Here is a 17,793-nt window from a genome sequence, read left to right as displayed (position 1 = left end):
ATAGCTCAACTACTCTTTGCAAAGAACACCGTGGGATCTTTACCGTGCACCAACCAATGTCAGCAAAGGGACGCCCGTTTAACGTCCATCCGAGGGTCGGCACACACATTGATGCCTCGCCATGCCTGTGAAACACCAAGAGGAGAGTTTAAAGCGAAGCTGAGATTTGATCCCAAGATAGACAGCTCAGAGACGAGTTTGCACACCAAATCGTCAAGGCTATCCTGCCAGACTTTCATCATAATGGATAGATGTGTTCTCCGGATTGTTCGTTTTCTTTAAAAGTCATTATGCTGGGATTCCTCCTCCCCTACGCCGAGGTCCCTCAAACCAAAATTAATTCAATGGATGCCTCCCTTGCATTACGGGCAGGTAGGTGCAACACCCAAAATATAAACTTTTACATTCACCTTATCTGACGCGATCTGCAGTTCACATTTCACCGTCATAGAGAGTTAATTTCTCCTAACTAACGGGTAAAAATAATTTGATTATTTTAATCCCAGATTCCACACTTCGCTTTTCATCATGTCGTTGAAATTGGTTCATTAAAATGGGATTGTGTGAATATGAATACACATTTATGAAAACTTGGAAACACTAATATAGGTGAAGATTCTTTGGCCCATTATCCTTGATTCCAATCCTTCCAATAATCCCTTGATTCAAGCAACAGTCCCATATATTGGAAGGTAATGTTTGTAGATACAGCTCATATGATGATAAATTGGATGTGAGGTTTCTTCAATCACACATCTCTCCAGTGATATTCTTACTGTCATCACATCCTTGTCCTTAATATCATTTCTGTACAAGGTTCCCCACTCAGTTGTAGTCACTTAAAATAAGAATATAAATTTGCATTGTGAATGTATATTTGACCATTATTCATTTACACCTTCGTCGTGCTTGTTTGATCACGACTGAAGCACGGATGTGCTGCTCATCCGGTGCCTCTTGCACTTTAGTGCAGGAATTTGAAATTTGGCCATGGATGGCTACATTGAAATTTGGCTACTCTTTACAAAAGCCACCAAGGGTTATTGAGCATCCACAAGCAACCAATGCCGGCAGATGGGTCATCAGTTAAATGTCGCCTGGGTTCAAATCCCGACCCAGCTATAAACTGTCATCCTGGTGTTTCACTCGCAGGATGATTCATCACTGGGTGTGCCGCCCATCAGATGGACATGAAGTGGGCGTCCTGTTTGCCGGCATTAGTTGGTGGACTTTAAAGATCCCAGGTATCCTTCATGAAGAGCAGACGAGCTATCACCGGCACCATGAACAAATTCCAAATTCCTGCCCCAACCAGAGGGCATTGCATCAGCGGTACAACCGAGCCCTCAGCCAGTGATGCTACCCCAAGCTTTGTGCTGCATATGAAAGAAGAAGTTGAATGTTTATTCGAGAAACGGCTTACTCATGGATACAATGCTTGGACTGTCAAACAGCTATCTGACATTTTGTATTCAGGCCAAGAATCAAAACCACACTTGAGGGCACTAAGGTGACCGACCTCTGTGCGATCCTGTTGGGCAGAGAATATTAGAACATGCGTCAACTTCGTTTATAGAGCATATACACAAAACATCAATTTGTTACAAACACACATGTTTAAGACAAACAAAACACTGGTGGTCATGATTTGATGACAGAACATTTGTATTCAATACCGTTGTACAAGTTTGTAGGTGATCAGTGTTCAATTCAATAATTGTTAAAACCATTCATGCACATACATTGCATTTAGGACAAGGGCATTGGTGTACTTTTACATAAATTACAAGGACAATGGACAAATTAAAATAATATGTTGGATGTGAACCTGAGATACCTGTGTTGCAAGCCATCCATCTGATGGGCGGCACACCCAATGATGAATCAGCATGCGAGTGAAACTCCAGGATGACAGTTTATAGCTGGGTCTGAACTCAGCTGGGAATGCTAAACAGATCAACTTGTATGGTTATCACTATTGCTTGTTACAACCATTTTTGTGTTCATTAGGAACTGCGAGTGAGCGTAGCTTGTTATCCAAACTTGGAGCCCAAATGGATGAAATGAAAACAAAACTGCTCTTGCTGCAATCTGCACACATCTACCTCGAGGTCAGTCATTCACCCCTTTTCCACTGTTAAAAAAAGTTTTTTTTCTTTTGTCAAGGCTGTGTGAAACCCAAAAAGGGCCAAAACCTAACCATTGAAAATTTCTCAGGCTGAGTAGTTTCCTGCAGAAATGAAACACAAAATCCACCGGAGCCAAACAACATGGATTGTGGAAGAAGCATGAGATGGTCAAAAGGGTTGTAATTACATTAGAGAACTAGAACGGCACTCAGGAGAGTGCATATCTAAAGGCCCGGTCACACCTTGACGTTTTAGCCAACGTATGCCGATTTTTGAATTTTTTTTCTAAAACGCTGGCAAACGTTGAATACGTTATGGGTAAGTTTTGATAACATTAAGAGCACGCTGACATACGTCGTAGTACGTTGCCATAAGTCGTTGTACGTTGGCTTTAAACGTTGTACTTTTTGGTTGTCCTCAAATTTTTTCATGCTTGAAATTTCACGATGTATGCCGGCGTATGACTCACACGTTCCGCTACGCTGGCCACAAGTTGTAGGCACGGTCTGCGATCGTTGACAGACGTCAACACATGCTACTTGTAAGTTAATCATAAGTTGAGACACGCCGAGGTAATGTTTAGCGTACCCAAAACTTATTTCTAACCTATGATTAACGTGTTGTTGGCACGTTACGCGATCGTTGACACACATCGACAGACGTTACTTTTAAGTTACTCATAGGCTGAAAGACGTCGGTATAATGGATCGTCCTTGCGTCAGCGTCCACGGCCACGGCCAGGACACTTATTTGCAGCATTCTTCAAACTTTTCTTCGGCATGACGAGGATGTTCACACTTCGATGTCTAGCTTGGCTATGATTCCAATTGTCTATCGGCAGCGTCTATTTAAAATAGTCGAGTTTGAGCGTTTTAACACGTTCAGAAGAAACGCTTCAAATTTCCAAACCCCAGCGTCAAAAAAACAAACAAAAAAACAAAGGCGAGTGACAGCAATTTAAATCGTTCATTGTAAACAATGAAACTAGCTGAGTGGTACCGTTTAAAAGTTGTTGAGTGTAAAAAAAAATCCAATTGTTGAGCGCAAGCGTCTACTTTCAATAGTGGAGATGCAGCCATTTAAATCGTTGAGTGGCAGCCTATGAACCTACCCGTGGACACGCGGACGCAAGGAGGATCCATCATAACCCACACCCTCCCCCTCACACTCACCTACTACTGCCAACATGAACAAACTACTACTACTACTAATACTAATACTGATACTGATACTGCTGACATGGACATCAACTCAAAAAGGAACTCGAAAACACTGTTGGGTTCCCCTTTTATGAACACCATTTTTATGTTTGTGTGTAAAACATATCGTGTGTAAAACTTATCCCCATCGCATGCGAACGTGTGTCATACGCCGAGTACGTCGTAAAATTTTGAACATGTTCAAAATTTCTTGACGTACTCTACTTACTACGACTTATGATAGCGTATTTAGCGTTCTACTCACGTATACCAAACTTACCCATGCCGTATTCGACGTGCCCCCAACGTTTTAGACACATTTTTCTTAGGTCGGCATACGCTGGCAAGATCGCCAAGGTGTGACCGTGATTTTGACCCTTCCATTTCTACGGCAGTTATGATTCGAATCGTTGTGCGTCAGCCTTTTAATAGGCTACGTCACGACATCGTCGGCGATGCGTGCAACGCGCTATGCCTGAGTTAGACTATCGTTGGGTATCGGTTGTGTAGGCCGACAACAGGTTCAGCATTCGTTGGTACAAGTTATCTATAACACAACGAAACGTTCTGTGTAGTTACCAATGCGTTACACATAAGACCAAGTCGCTATGAATACGTCCGAATCTTTAAAAAAAAACATCAAAAGTTCAACGTAAGCCAGCGTTTTACATACATTTTAACACGTTGCCATCGCTGGCTAAAACGTCAAGGTGTGACCGGGCCTTAAGCCAGGCTGAACATTTTAAGTTTTGTATCCCACTAATAGGCTGGATCTGGATCTGGACCTTAACCAAAATCAAATTGGCTTGTTCTTGTTATCAACCCAACTCATCCACCAAGTTTTGTCATAACCTGTCCAAAACTTTTTGAAATATTGTGATGTGTGTGTATATATATATATATATATATATATATATATATATATCTATATATATATATATATATATATATATATATATATATATATATATATATATATATATATATATATATATATATATATATACACACACACACACACACATCAGTTTTGGCCTTTTCTCTCAATTGTGAAGAATCACTTTTAAAATTCTCAGATCCGGATCCAGATCTTCACGAAAATCAAATAAATTCGTCCTCGTCACACACCCAACCAGTCCATCGAGTTTTGTCTGAATCCGTCCACAACTTTTTGAGATATCCTGCTCACAGACAAACAGGAGTGAACATGTAATCCCCATCCACCTTTGGAGGCAGAGGTAATGATAAAGCGGCACTCGCTCTGCCCGTGCCAAGTGGAACGAATACAAAGGCAGCAATTGCCGATGACTCGAGCATTTTATTTTCACAAACAAATCAGCAGCCCCTCTGGATTATAGTTGATTCTGAACTTGATAATAATGTTTCGAGTACACTTGTGCAAGTAGGTTATCATTGAAAAAACAGAAACCAATAGCTCCTTTATAATAACTTTTTTTTTTAATCTGATCATATTTCCTTTGACGTGTTAATATAGAGAATGTGCAATCAACGACATTTTTAGGCTTGTGTATTGATGTAATTCTGATGTGGAACATGTATACAAATTAATTTGAGGAAACTACTTTCAAGATGTATTGATATTATTCAGAAGTTGAAATCATCATTTCCATTAAATGTATTCATAGGTTTGCTTATGACTTAGCAAGTGTTTGCCTATCTATTTAGGTTCCACCACTAGATTGTGTAAGCATTCATTATTAGTGTTAACTCACAGATACCCGTCTCCAACGGGTATGGGGGACAGGACGGATGACAATACTGTACTCGGTTATGGTAGTTTCCTTGGATGTTTTGTGCCACATTCAACAGCTCAGTTTATATTGGTGGTGTGTCTGGGTGCCCATGGTAGCGTTTGAGACCGGCCGCTTTATATTGTTGGCCTTGACACATTGTGCCGGATGAGTAACAAGAATGATTTGACATATTCATAGTTTCTATATTACCTCCATCAACAGATTAACAACATGGTAGGATAAAAGTCATAAATGCTGAGTTGAAAAAACGTCCTGAACTCATGGACTTAGTTAAATAAAGCACGTCGTCTGAGACCCGGCCGTCGGTTTGCCACCGAACGCTGCTGATTGTGAGGTCATCGATTCCCTCTTTGAAAATTCTATCTATATTTGATTTTTTTGAATCTGCAATCACCTGCATAAATACATGGAACACATAATGTGAAGATTTCAGAAGTAGGAACAGAATATCTACGGAGAAAAGTGTGTTCCAGTTCCAGGCTTACGCCCATTATATTATGAAGTCTTGATAATTTCATTGTTTCATTGACATAAGCCTGATTTGACTGTATATATATATATATATATATACAACCTGACCAGGAAAAAAAAAAAAAAAGGGGATGCCATGGGCAAGGTGTTCGAGATAGAGCAAAATGGTTTTAAGACTTTTGGTGGGGAATGACCTCAAGATTATGCATAAAAAATATTGTCATCCTCGCTCTCAAAGTTTGGGTGGTCGTATGATTTTTATGTCAAAATTCGAAATTTTCTAAGTTCGCGACCTTGTGACCTTGACCTTGGGACAAAAATGAAAAATCGAGCTCCGTGGGGCTATGCAGGTGCCATTGGGCTAACCAAATACTGAAACCCCTGTCAGATTCGACAAACCCCCTTGGAGAAGATGCAAATTGAAATCGGCGACCCCCGACAAACATGTTTATTGGGCATGGCTCCGCCCATAATGGGCGCACCACGCCCATTCTCAGGAAAACACAACTGGATCATCATATATACCTCCCACCAAAATTTTATCAGGATCGGATCAAAACCCACGGAGCTATGCTCAGGACAGACAGACAGACAGACAAGACAGACACACAACAATAACGAATATCGTGGTCACATATTTTTTCGTGAACCAATTATTTTTTTTGTGAACCAATATTTATCGGTGTGCCATCCTGATGAGGGTGAACAAGCCCGATATCTGGATGGGCGGCTCCGTTTGATGTTTAACTGATGTTGACCATGTAATGTTTTTGTCTGTTTGATAGTCGCCAGACCGAGGCCTCTCGACTGGAGGTGACGTTTTAGTGTAAGACTATGCCTAATGGAGATCGGGGGAATGCCCGTCACACTCCACATGTATATATATGTATGTATGTATATATATATATATATATATATATATATATATATATATATATATATATATATATATATATATATATATATATATATATATTGTTGTGGTTACCAAATTCGCAAACCACCATTCAGGTCCCTTAGGTGAGGTATCTCGGTAAGTACATGTGTAGTTAGGCCCAAACCCGTTGTCTAGTGGGAATACATGTCATTTATGCGTGCTGCGACTCTTCAGGATAGCCGTTTTTCTTTTGCTACCTTTATTTTGGACCAATCGCCATGATTACCACCACCAGTCACAACATCAACCACCAACCACAACGCCGCTTCACCACAACCGCCACGACCTTCCCGTCACACCTCGCAACCGTCGCATCGCCACCGTTCTTGCGCCGCTTGTGGGTACCGGTGTTGGACTCGTGCAGGGCGCGCGCCGAACAGCGTGTACAAAATCACGGATTTTGTGCTTCAAAAACGGATCAAAAACGACACACGCCCACTTTTTGCCGTCCAATCGGTGAGCGAGGGGCGATTTGGCCCCGCCTCCAGGGCGTTGGAGGGCGATCGATATATGCAAATTTATGGATCAAAAAGCATTCACGCCCACTTTTGCTTGGGACAATGGGGAGCGAGGTGAAAGGTCGAAGGGAGGGGGTCAAAGCTGAGAGAGCGAAGCCACGGGGCTTATAAAAGCGACCGCGTTCGTCAGTCAAGTGTACAGAGAGTTAAGACTTCGCAGTTGGTGGAGTTGGCAAGAAGGAGCTGGTCGTCGTCGTGTGCGTTGGAGTCGGAGCGGAGGGGACGGAGCTGTGGAGAGGCGGCGAGGGCAGACGAGGGGGTGCTCGCGTCGTGCAGGGAGCTGCACCCCAGGGAGGCCGACAGCGCGACCTGGCCGAGGTGGAGACGCTCGTCGCGGGACTCGAGGCAGAGTAGGAATCCTCTATACCCCGAGCATCAGCAACCCCCTCCTGTTTCCCCCCGCGCTGAGATAGTGCGACCAAGGGGGCCCCTTTCCCACCCCCTACCAGACACTGCCCGCGAGGCCCGCGGAGTTGAGGCACCATCGCCGCTCCGCGTCTCATCACCAGACGGGTAGGCCCGACCCGGTCTCGGCCTCAGGCCCGCCTCATCCTTGAGGGTATTCTTTTCCTTGGTTTTGGGTATGTGTTGTCGGCGCCGTCTGTGAAGTAAAATTGTATAAGTGTTGCCGTGTGCTCGTGTAATCGGTATTAGATCTGCATTGTCGCATTTGCTTTTTGTGTAAATTGCATTGTGTTTTTCTTTTCTGTGTGCTTTTGGTGGAATTGTATATGTGCGCTTTCCGTTCATCGCGAATAAATGTGCTTTGTGTTGAACTGTTTCCCGCTTCGCTTCGTCATTTCCTTCATTGAATCCTCATCTTGCTTCACGTAAAGGGTTGGTAGTGGGCTGAATACGCCCGATAATTAATCGAACCGTCGAGGTCGACGAATAACACCGCTCGGTTATCCCGATAGTACGGAACGGGTCGCTTAAGTGGCCCGTGTCCGAAGTCGACCTGCGGCGAGGTGCGATCGCCCGGTCTACCCTCCGTGTGGGTACTTAGGTAGGTCGAATTTGGCGAGCAACCCTATCCCACGCGGGGGCTGATTGGCTCGATCGCGGTGAGACCGAAAGGTCCACCCGTGACTGGTTCCCGGCGTTAGTCCGAGAGGGTCACGACTGGATTGTCCGTCCGGTGGGCGACGTGCCGCGATTCGAGTTACGTGGCCGTTCGCACGCCGGCGGGCGCGGAATCCGCGACAATATATATATATATATATATATATATATATATATATATATATATATATATATATATATATATATATATATATATATATACATATATATATATATATATATAATATATGTCTTCTTCTTATTCTTTAGGCTGCCCCCGTTAGGGGTCGCCACAGCGGATCATCCATATGATCCGCATCGTGATTTGGCACATGTTTTACACCGGATGCCCTTCCTGACGCAACCCTGGTCGCCTCTAACAACACAGGGATCTGGTCCACCTATTTTAACCGGGGTATACACCGGCCCAGTACACTGGTACTCATTTCGCCGACTTCGGAAGGATGACAGGCTGAGTCAACCTCCTGGTGTTATACGACTTGGTATATATATATATATATATATATATATATATATATATATATATATATATATATATATATATATATATATATATATATTCATAAATATATATATGTATACATATACACACACATATGCAGTATGTATATATGTGTGTATGTATATATATATATATATATATATATATATATATATATATATATATATATATATATATATATATATATTCAGTGGCCCAACGGGGCTTTAACTCAGGACTTTTTGAGTCCCAAGCCGCTGCCCTAACCACTGCACCAACACCTGTATGTGTGTGTGTATGTGTATGTATATGTATATATAAAATCTACTTTAACAAGTGGTGCCAGGCACAACAACCTGCACATTTAAGGCATAAAGTTATTTTGGGGATCAAATTTAAATTTGATACATACTTAACCTGAATGTTGATTATAAGGAATATTTTAGTCTTAGTTTGAAGTCAATTAAACCATTTTTGACAAAGTTAAGAGCGAAAAACGATTTTGACCTTTTCGTGACCTGACCTTGACCTTTGATCTAATTGGACCCAGAAGTTAATGGGGTCGTCCGAGGTTCATTACCCACCTGTGGATACAATTTGACAGTGTTTGAGCAGCCGTTTTCCCGTAAAGTTATATTTTCGTAACCATGTTTTAGTTTTAATGGAAAATTTGTAATTTTGACTGATGACCATGACCCCCAAAACTTCTGACCCAACCAATCTTCACAAATATGCATTTTCACTATAGGAATGGGTAGGATCATAAGTGACAAATAGAATAAGGTTCACTATAAGCTTAGTTTGAAGTAAATCAGATCATTTTTGACGAAGTTATGAGGGAAAAATGATTTTGATCTTTTCGTGACCTTGACCTTGACCTTTGATCCAATTGGACCCAAAAGTTAATGGTCGTCCAAAAGTTAACCCAAAAGTTAATTGGACCCAAAAAAAAAAAGGGTCGTCCAAGGTTCATTGCCCACCTGTGGATTAAATTTGATAGTATTTGCTAAAGCCGTTTTTGCCGTAAAGTTGCTAACAGACAGATAGACAAACAGACAAACAAACCGGACGATTACAATATCCCGCTCCCTCCCTCCGGGGGGCGGGATAATAATAATAATTATTATTCATTGTAATATCAATATTACTGTGACTAACTGGCAGATTTCCACCATTTTTTTGCATCAAAAATGTACTTTTGCCTCTTAATCCATCCTTAATGGGCAATTGTTTTGCTTATTCCTCTTCTTGTTCAAGCTGATGTACCAAGCTGTCTGAATCCTCTACAGCTCTTGATGGTGAATGCATATGGACTGGAGAGGCACATCCTTCCCAAACTGTTTCCACCCCAATGTCCTGACTCCAGCCTCGACGAATATGGTCTCGTTTTACAGGACAACAGTCTTGATGAATCAGCTCTTGATGTCGTAATTTCTGGGACCCCACTTGGACTCATGGCATACTTGTACTCCAGGTTAGACCATTCATTTTACAAAAAACGTTTAATGAAACGTGAGGTTTGCACAAGCTTTCAAGCATATCATTCATATATTGACACTCCTAAAACATGATGTTTTTGAAGCATATATAATCCTAATTTTTATCTTCCACTATATTTTGCACAACTTTTATTTGCTTTAATCTGAAATCAGCATCTTCATTGTCGTCATCGTTCATATGCAGCACATGGCTGCAGGTAAGCATCGGTTCTTGTGGGGGTGCCGCAGTCCTGCTGAGGCAGTGCCCTGCACGTTAGAAAAGGAATTTGTACTTCTTTCAGGTTGCCAGCGATAGCTCAGCTACTCTTCCTGAAGCACACTGTGGGATCATTAACATCCACCAACTAATGTTGGCAGATGGGATGTCCAGTTTAAGCCCATCCTTATAAGGACTGTGCACACAATGATGCCTCGCCCTGCCCACGAAACACCAGGATGGCAGTTTGTAGTCGGGCCGAGATTCGAACCCAGGCGAGACAGCTTCGAGGCAAGTGCACATACCGATAGGTTATGCTGCCAGATTGCTCTGAGATGAAATATTTTTGATATCAGGTGCAACAGGAGGTTGATTACCTGCATTTGGCTTATATTCTGGAGTGTTTCTCTGAGCCCTTTACTCAATTTTAAAGATATCTGGAAGGAAATTACACTTTGGAAAAGAAAAGGACTAGCAAAGGACCTGGCCTTATGGATGGGTTCATTCCCCCACTTTTACGATGTTATGACTATAACGTATTTTATTTTGGCTTCCATAAGGTGGCACGATGATGCACATTTACACAGAGAGAACTCCCTCCACATTGAACCCCCAATAATATAATTTTTTTTTTTAAACCACAAACAACTGACTTGTACATCCTGTGAGTACACCCACCAGCTTTAAACTCATTCCATCCAGCAGTTCAAAAGTACATAGAAGTCAAACAAACATGCAAACACCCCCACGGGGAGCAGCGCTAGTTTCGTAGAGAATCTGCACCCCCCCCCTCCCGCCCTCCTCCCCGTATCCTGAATCCCGGTGGCTATGGAATGTTTTGTCTCATAAAACCATCCTGTGCCTGTTCAGCGGTCTTGGAATGCATAGAAGTCAAACAAACAGACACATAAACAAACAGATACTTCTCAAACGATACATTGTATGATTATATCAACGTAATAACATGTCAACACATCAATAAACTTTATTATGTACCTTGTTAAATCTATAACCCATCAAACACTCAGTTTTTTGAGATCTTAACAAAAAATATCTCCTGTGTGTTTCTCATAAGATCCAATGAGAAAATCTCTTTGGTTTCCCCAAATAAATGTTGAGAATATTTTTTGGAAAACCTTGTTACAGTCGCACATTCGTAGTGTCGTATTTTACATATTGTCTGACATTGCAGAGTAGACCACTGAGCGAGCAGACCAAATATGGTGGTTTTAACACAAGCATTCAATTCAGGGTTTTTCATTATTTTGGGAATGTCGGTTTGTAGAAAGAGAACAGGAAGTGGTTGGTCATTACCCCTCAGATAAATGAATCCCCACAAGTTAAAGGATGTTCGTCCTTGTTGTTTCACATATTTTTACACTGTTGTCAATATTCTTCCTTGTTACCATTTCCTACTATCTCTACTTTTCCTTGACAGTTATATGTGTTCATGAAATGTATCAAAATTACACTATAAAGGAAAAGGCTGGCAGGATAGCTTTGAGGCATGTGCACTCATCGCTGTCTAATCTGAGTTTGAATCTCGACCCAGCTGTAAACTGTCACGCTGGTGTTTCACATTGCATCGGCCCTCAAAAGGACGTTAATCCAGAGGATCTGTCTGCCAGCACTGATCGTTGGTGGATGATATAGATCTCACGGTGACTTTTGTGAACAGTAAGCGATTTGTCACCATCACCCTGAACAAATTACAAATTCCCGCCATAACTGCCTGGAGCAAGTAGTCTGATCTTGTTTGACACTCCCTGATTCCAGGTGAAACCAAATGCTGTGGTTGCTGTCTGGGCAGCAGCTTCAGCACTATGAAAAAAAGTTCATCAGATAGTTGACATGTTTCGTATGAGCAGCCATTTTCGACTATGGAGGGCAACCGTTATAATAATAATAATAATAATTATTATTATCATTAATATTATTTTGATTACTCGTATAAAGCTCATCAAAAATGACAGGGCCAAGAGCATCACCACCATCACAGCACAGTTGTTAAAAACCATAACTCCCAGACTTGTGGATTTACTTTTATTTCATAAAGTACAGTGTGATTATTTTAGAAATATATTTATTTTTCAAAATGATAACGGAATTTCAAATGACACAGTAAAATTGCTCACCTGTAAATATTTTTTTTACTGCAGATAAAAACTATTAAGCTAGAATCTCAACTCTAGCATCCTCATTGTGAAAACAACCGCAATGGTCAAGTCAATCAACCCAAATTCAGATGCATGTGGTAAACGTTTTGGATGGCATAAATTCACCTTTCCCGAGTGGAAACATTACGATTGCTTGTGCTCCCTTTCAGTGACAAACATGATGCCACTTCCGTGAACGTGAGGTCACTTCGTGCGTGACAGGGGAATAAATTCACAGGGTTTTTATATATTTAGATTATTATATAAAGTAAATAAGTTTTCATAAACAAAACATTTCTTTAAATTTGCCTTAAATGTTTTATTACTTTACTTATACGATTGTCAAAAAATGTTTGCCGTAACAAATGGCATCTTTTGCCCAATCTCTTTGTCAGACATGCGATCGTTCAGGGCTACCTGCATCATTTCATTTTTGTGTTTCGCTATTTTGTGACGGCAGAACACCTCTTGGCTTTCATCAGTGAGCAATTTTATCAGGCTGCACGGTAAGCCTCGTTGTCTTGCATGCCTTCAACATGTTACTTGGAAATGCTGAACGATTTTTGTCCATCCTGTTGTGTTCAACATTCAGCGCATCATCTACTTAATGATGTGGTTACTTTGATGAAATATTATTATCATACAGTGATGAGTTACAATGGTAAATATGAATCGAGGAATTTATTTTTCATAAAGCACTAGTTTATCTCCACCCAGGGTTTATACAGTCAACTCGTCAAGGGTCTGTCAGCGAACAATGGACATCCTGCACCTCTGGTTGGACACCTGCTACACAGTGGACTTTACACCAGGGAGTGAACTCGAGTCAAGACTGCGAAACTTCCTACAAAACACGGTAACTTGGTCAACACCACACAGGAGGCATCGATTATATGGTGTCCTGTCATGAATGGCCAATATATTTCATGCTCGCAGCCTCCAGATCTATAAACAGTCAACTGACATAATATGGTATTTTGCATCATTTCATGTGACAGCAAAGCTAATTACAACAGCACTCGGCAGAGCGCATACCTCCACCAAACTGAACAGTTTATGTTTTGTATCCCACTGATAGGCCATATCTGCATCTGGACCAAAAGCAAAATCTAATCGCCTTGTCCTTGTCACCTCACCAACTCATCCACCTAGTTAGCTCACCCGGAACGTAGTTCTGGGTAGCTTATGGGATGGTACGTCGTCTGCCTTTCCGTCCATAAACACTTTCAACTTCTTCTCTGAAACTAGACACAATTTCGATGAAACTTGACCCCGACCTTCATCACCCAATATGTACCAAAGTTTGTTCATGGCATTAAAAAAAAATCGTGCCCTAGGGGGGATTAGGGGGGTTGTCCCCTAAAATAGGTATTCACTTTCTTCTCAGAAACTACACACGCAATTCTGATGAAAGTTGACCAAAACTTGCACCACCCATGATGCACCAAAATTTTTTCATGGAATTAAAAAAAAGTCGGGGTCTAAGGGATTCTAGGGGGGGGAGGTTGTCCCCCAAAAAAGGTATTTGCTTTCTTCTCAGAAACGACACAAACAATTTCCATGAAACTTGACCACAACCTTCATCACCCTGATGTACTGAAGTTTGTTCAATGTTTTTTTTTTAAAATTGGGGACTACGGGTGTTTACGGGGGGAGGGGAGGGGGTTGTGTCCCCAAAATAGGTATTTGCTATAATATTGGTTTATTGGTACATTTTATGATGTCATTGGCTGTTAGGGTTTTTTTTTTGTTATAATCTATCCACAACTTTTTGAGATATCATGTTGTATATCATTTTTGGCCACATCTCTCAATGGTGAAGAATCACTTTAAAAATTCTAGTATCCCGATCCAGATCCGGATCCTCATCAAAATCTAATGAATTTGTCCTGATCACACACCTCACCTGTCCACCAAGTTTCATCCAAATCCATCCATAAATTTTTTAGATATCCTACTCAAACACAGATAAACAAACAGGGGAGAAAACATAACCTCCAACCACCTTTGGTGGCAGAGGTAATTAGTAAGAAAAATAACATTATTTGGCCATCTGGGTAAAATAAGTTGAAACTCTGCCACCCATTCGACATAATTTTAGGATACCGGTCACCTTACAGATTGCTGTCAAATTATTGTGCTGACCATTCCTATAGAATTGAGAATTTAATTCTCTTCCTGGTATTGGCTGCAGTAGTCCTATGGAAATGTAGGAGGCTGCAGCTCGACGAAGCTCCTGCCAAACAGGCGGAATCTAAGCAACTGTTTTGCGAGCAAAGCCTTTAAAAAAGTATATATATATATATATATATATATATATATATATATATATATATATATATATATATATATGTATGTGTTTTCCCTTACATGGAAGAACTCAGAAGGAGGCCATTAGGCCCATCAAAGCCTGCACTTTGGTTGGTTGTCTGTGCTTTATCCTTTAAATGCTGAGTGTCGACCAAGGAAGCAGTACGTACCATTTTGGTGTGACTCGACCCGGCGGAGTTCGAACTGCTGACCTCCCAGAGCCATAATGGACGCTCTAACCATTATGTTGTCGAGTTTGGTTGAGTTGCTCTGTTTTTATTTTTAGTGCAGGTAGGGGGAAGAGCTCAACAACGTGGGGCAATGGATCAACAGATAACAGTGGGACAACAAGAAATGGATAAACGACAGCAACAAGGAGAGGAATTGCAAGAGAGGGGAGGGAACATACAGGTCTCAGCAGGTCTAGTAAAGCGTAGTAGTGGAAATGGGAGAGAACAGGAGGTGGCAGTGGATAGCAGACTTGAAATCCACCTGTATAGAAATTCTTGAGACAACAGACTCAGCAAAATGTGATCCTTTTTTCCAAAATGACAAAAGTGATTAGTTTGTGCAATCGCAAAAAATAAAAAAATAAAAATCTGTTTACTGCTGTAAATCAGATCTGTGCTATATCTTTAATTCGAGCATTTGTAAAGTGATTAATTTGTTATTCAACCACTTGTATAACCTGATTATTTAATACTAATTTGACTTACTGTCATATTTACCTTTTGGCATTATTATGAATACACTCAGCTTGCATGTAATTAAAACCTTGGCTGATACATTCAGCAAAAATGAGCAAATATATAATATCCTTTTATTGGTAAGACTTGAACTGAAATACATTGGCCAACCATTACTCATGGATTTATGTCCTGTATTTTTCTGCATACAAGTCGATACTTCCCCCTACCCCCAGAAGTCCGAGCTTCGACTTGGGCTCAGAATTGACTTCTCAGGTTTAAGATATTGAATTGCATAAATAAATAAATAAAAATTCAAAGTGCGATATTTCCTGAAATAAATTATATAATTGTTAATTTAAAACACGTTCACACTAATCAGTGCCCAGAACGTTTACCGATTGGGTGAGCAATTGCTCGTTAATCCGCTCACTGATGCACGCAAAATTATCCAATCAATAGCAAGCACGTACTCACCAATTACGTTTGATCTATACCTTTCAATCCTAATCATATTTTAAGTTTGCGCACATTTTAAGTTTGCGAATATGGCTGCGCACACGAAATACGGGGTCAACGAGAAATGTGTTCGGGACTGGCGTAAAGTGAAGGATATGTTGCAGACTACCAATAAAGCTAACCATGGTTGCAAATCTCGGTGGACAAATTAGGAAGACAAGTTATTACACTGTGTCAGGTGTTCATGCTAATGAACCCTTTGCTCCTTGTACTTTTGGCTCCCGCACCCTGGGCTCCCTGAAGAAAAATCCGGCCGTTCGGGGGTATGGAGGTTTGAATAGCGGTCTGTAAAATGGCCGCTGGGGTTCAAAGGGTTAAGGAGTTGTGAACTGCGCCAAAATGGAATGTGCTGTGATGCAGTGCTGATAATGATTCTGTAGCTTGTTTTAAATACCCCTTTATATGAAAACTAACATGTTGAAAAACTACTTGCATTCCTAATTTATCCAAAAGGTCATCCCACAAAGTAATTCAAATAGTATGTATAGTACAAAACAGCTCATTAATATTCATGATGGTGGTAGTTACCATAGCTTGCGATGCATTATGAGTGTCATGGAGGAATTAACACCTCTATTATTCTGACTGACAGTTTTGTTTACTACTGTGTTAATATTGCTTTGTCTTGTCCTCCAAATCGACTTATCTATGAATGAAGGAAAGAAAAATGGGGAAATTAGCCAGTTTGACCTGTACTTTGAAAAATCCAGTTCATTAAAGACATCTTGGCTCGTTTCATTTGGCCAAGCTCGATTAACCTTACAGCATGCATCAATATGCTGAATTAATTATTTTGAGTAACATACCAACATCAACATATGATGCTTATGTAATACGTCGCCTCCCCCTTTAAGATCTTCCAAAGTGCCATCTTTATCTTACTTTCATGAAATGAGGAGGAGAAAGAGGATGAAAAACTGCCAAAATTAGAGAAATGTAAAATCAATTTTATTTATTTGTTTTATTTTGCCAATGCTGCATTTACGTCGCCCTTAACTGATCATACCTTTACCACAATTGCAGTTTAAGTTTGTATGCTGATTGTTGACATTGGGAATATCTTGTTTTTGTTGAGGATGTCTAACAAATGTAGCTTGGCAACTATCTCACCGATATGATCAAAAGTAATGCACCAGCGATTGATCGCCCGTTGCCTTTTTTGTCTTGTGAATCAATTTTGAATACACGACTCCTCGGGTACAAAGCAAGCTGACATGATGTTTGATGTTGTAACGTGACTTCAGGTTATTCCGTACCACGAGACAGCAGGGAATCATCTCATGAAGCATCTTTGTTTGGCCGACGCAGACAACATCTCACTAGCCAGCCAGGAGGACGCGGAGGATTCCACCGCAGACTATTCGCAGCCACCAGACAATCTTGACTCGGTAATCACTTCACTTGGTACCAACTTGTATAACACCCTCCTTCCTCTTCAATATTTCTCAGCGTTGTGCATGTTTCCTGTGAGGTTTCCATTGTCTGAATCCTCCAAACTATAACTGTGCCATCAAGTGCAAAGGTCTTTGATGAATCGATAAATAAGTCTTGCAAAAAGTAGAAATAAACAGTTTTATGAGAATCAGTAAGTATAACTTGAAAATAGTGCAACCTCTTCAAGTCGTATCCATGTAGACATTCAAATGCGAGATGAAACAGACATGATTGTGCATAAGGAGAGAGTGGCAATATGGACCCCAGGAAATGCATTTCCATAGAAAAAGAAAGGCTTTAGATTTGTTCTTTAAAGGCTTTCCTGATGTTTACGTTTTGGTTCTCACACTGAATCACAAGTATCACCTTGCAGATTCTTCATCATGGTTGCCCTTTTAGC

The 17,793-nt window shown here is 40.8% G+C and overlaps 1 protein-coding gene across 7 annotated transcripts in view; it reads left to right on the top strand.

Moving 5' to 3' along the window:
* The window catches only part of KNDC1 (kinase non-catalytic C-lobe domain containing 1), a 178,206-nt gene that overhangs the window by 116,709 nt on the left and 43,704 nt on the right, over window positions 1-17,793 (top strand). For all 7 annotated transcript variants that reach the window (XM_085848504.1, XM_085848506.1, XM_085848505.1 and 4 more), the window contains 5 exons: window positions 2,011-2,111; window positions 9,883-10,067; window positions 12,840-12,950; window positions 13,162-13,300; window positions 17,204-17,347. In XM_085848504.1, coding sequence (XP_085704630.1) covers window positions 2,011-2,111; window positions 9,883-10,067; window positions 12,840-12,950; window positions 13,162-13,300; window positions 17,204-17,347 — 680 coding nt within the window. The remainder of the gene's footprint in view (window positions 1-2,010; window positions 2,112-9,882; window positions 10,068-12,839; window positions 12,951-13,161; window positions 13,301-17,203; window positions 17,348-17,793) is intronic.

The sequence above is a fragment of the Eptatretus burgeri genome, chromosome 12 (assembly GCF_056783735.1).
Source record: "Eptatretus burgeri isolate ZD-2024b chromosome 12, Ebu_testis_v1, whole genome shotgun sequence".
Lineage (NCBI taxonomy): Eukaryota > Metazoa > Chordata > Myxini > Myxiniformes > Myxinidae > Eptatretus > Eptatretus burgeri.
The sequence above is the reverse complement of the archived record's forward strand: the minus strand, read 5'-3'. Positions and strand labels throughout refer to the sequence as shown.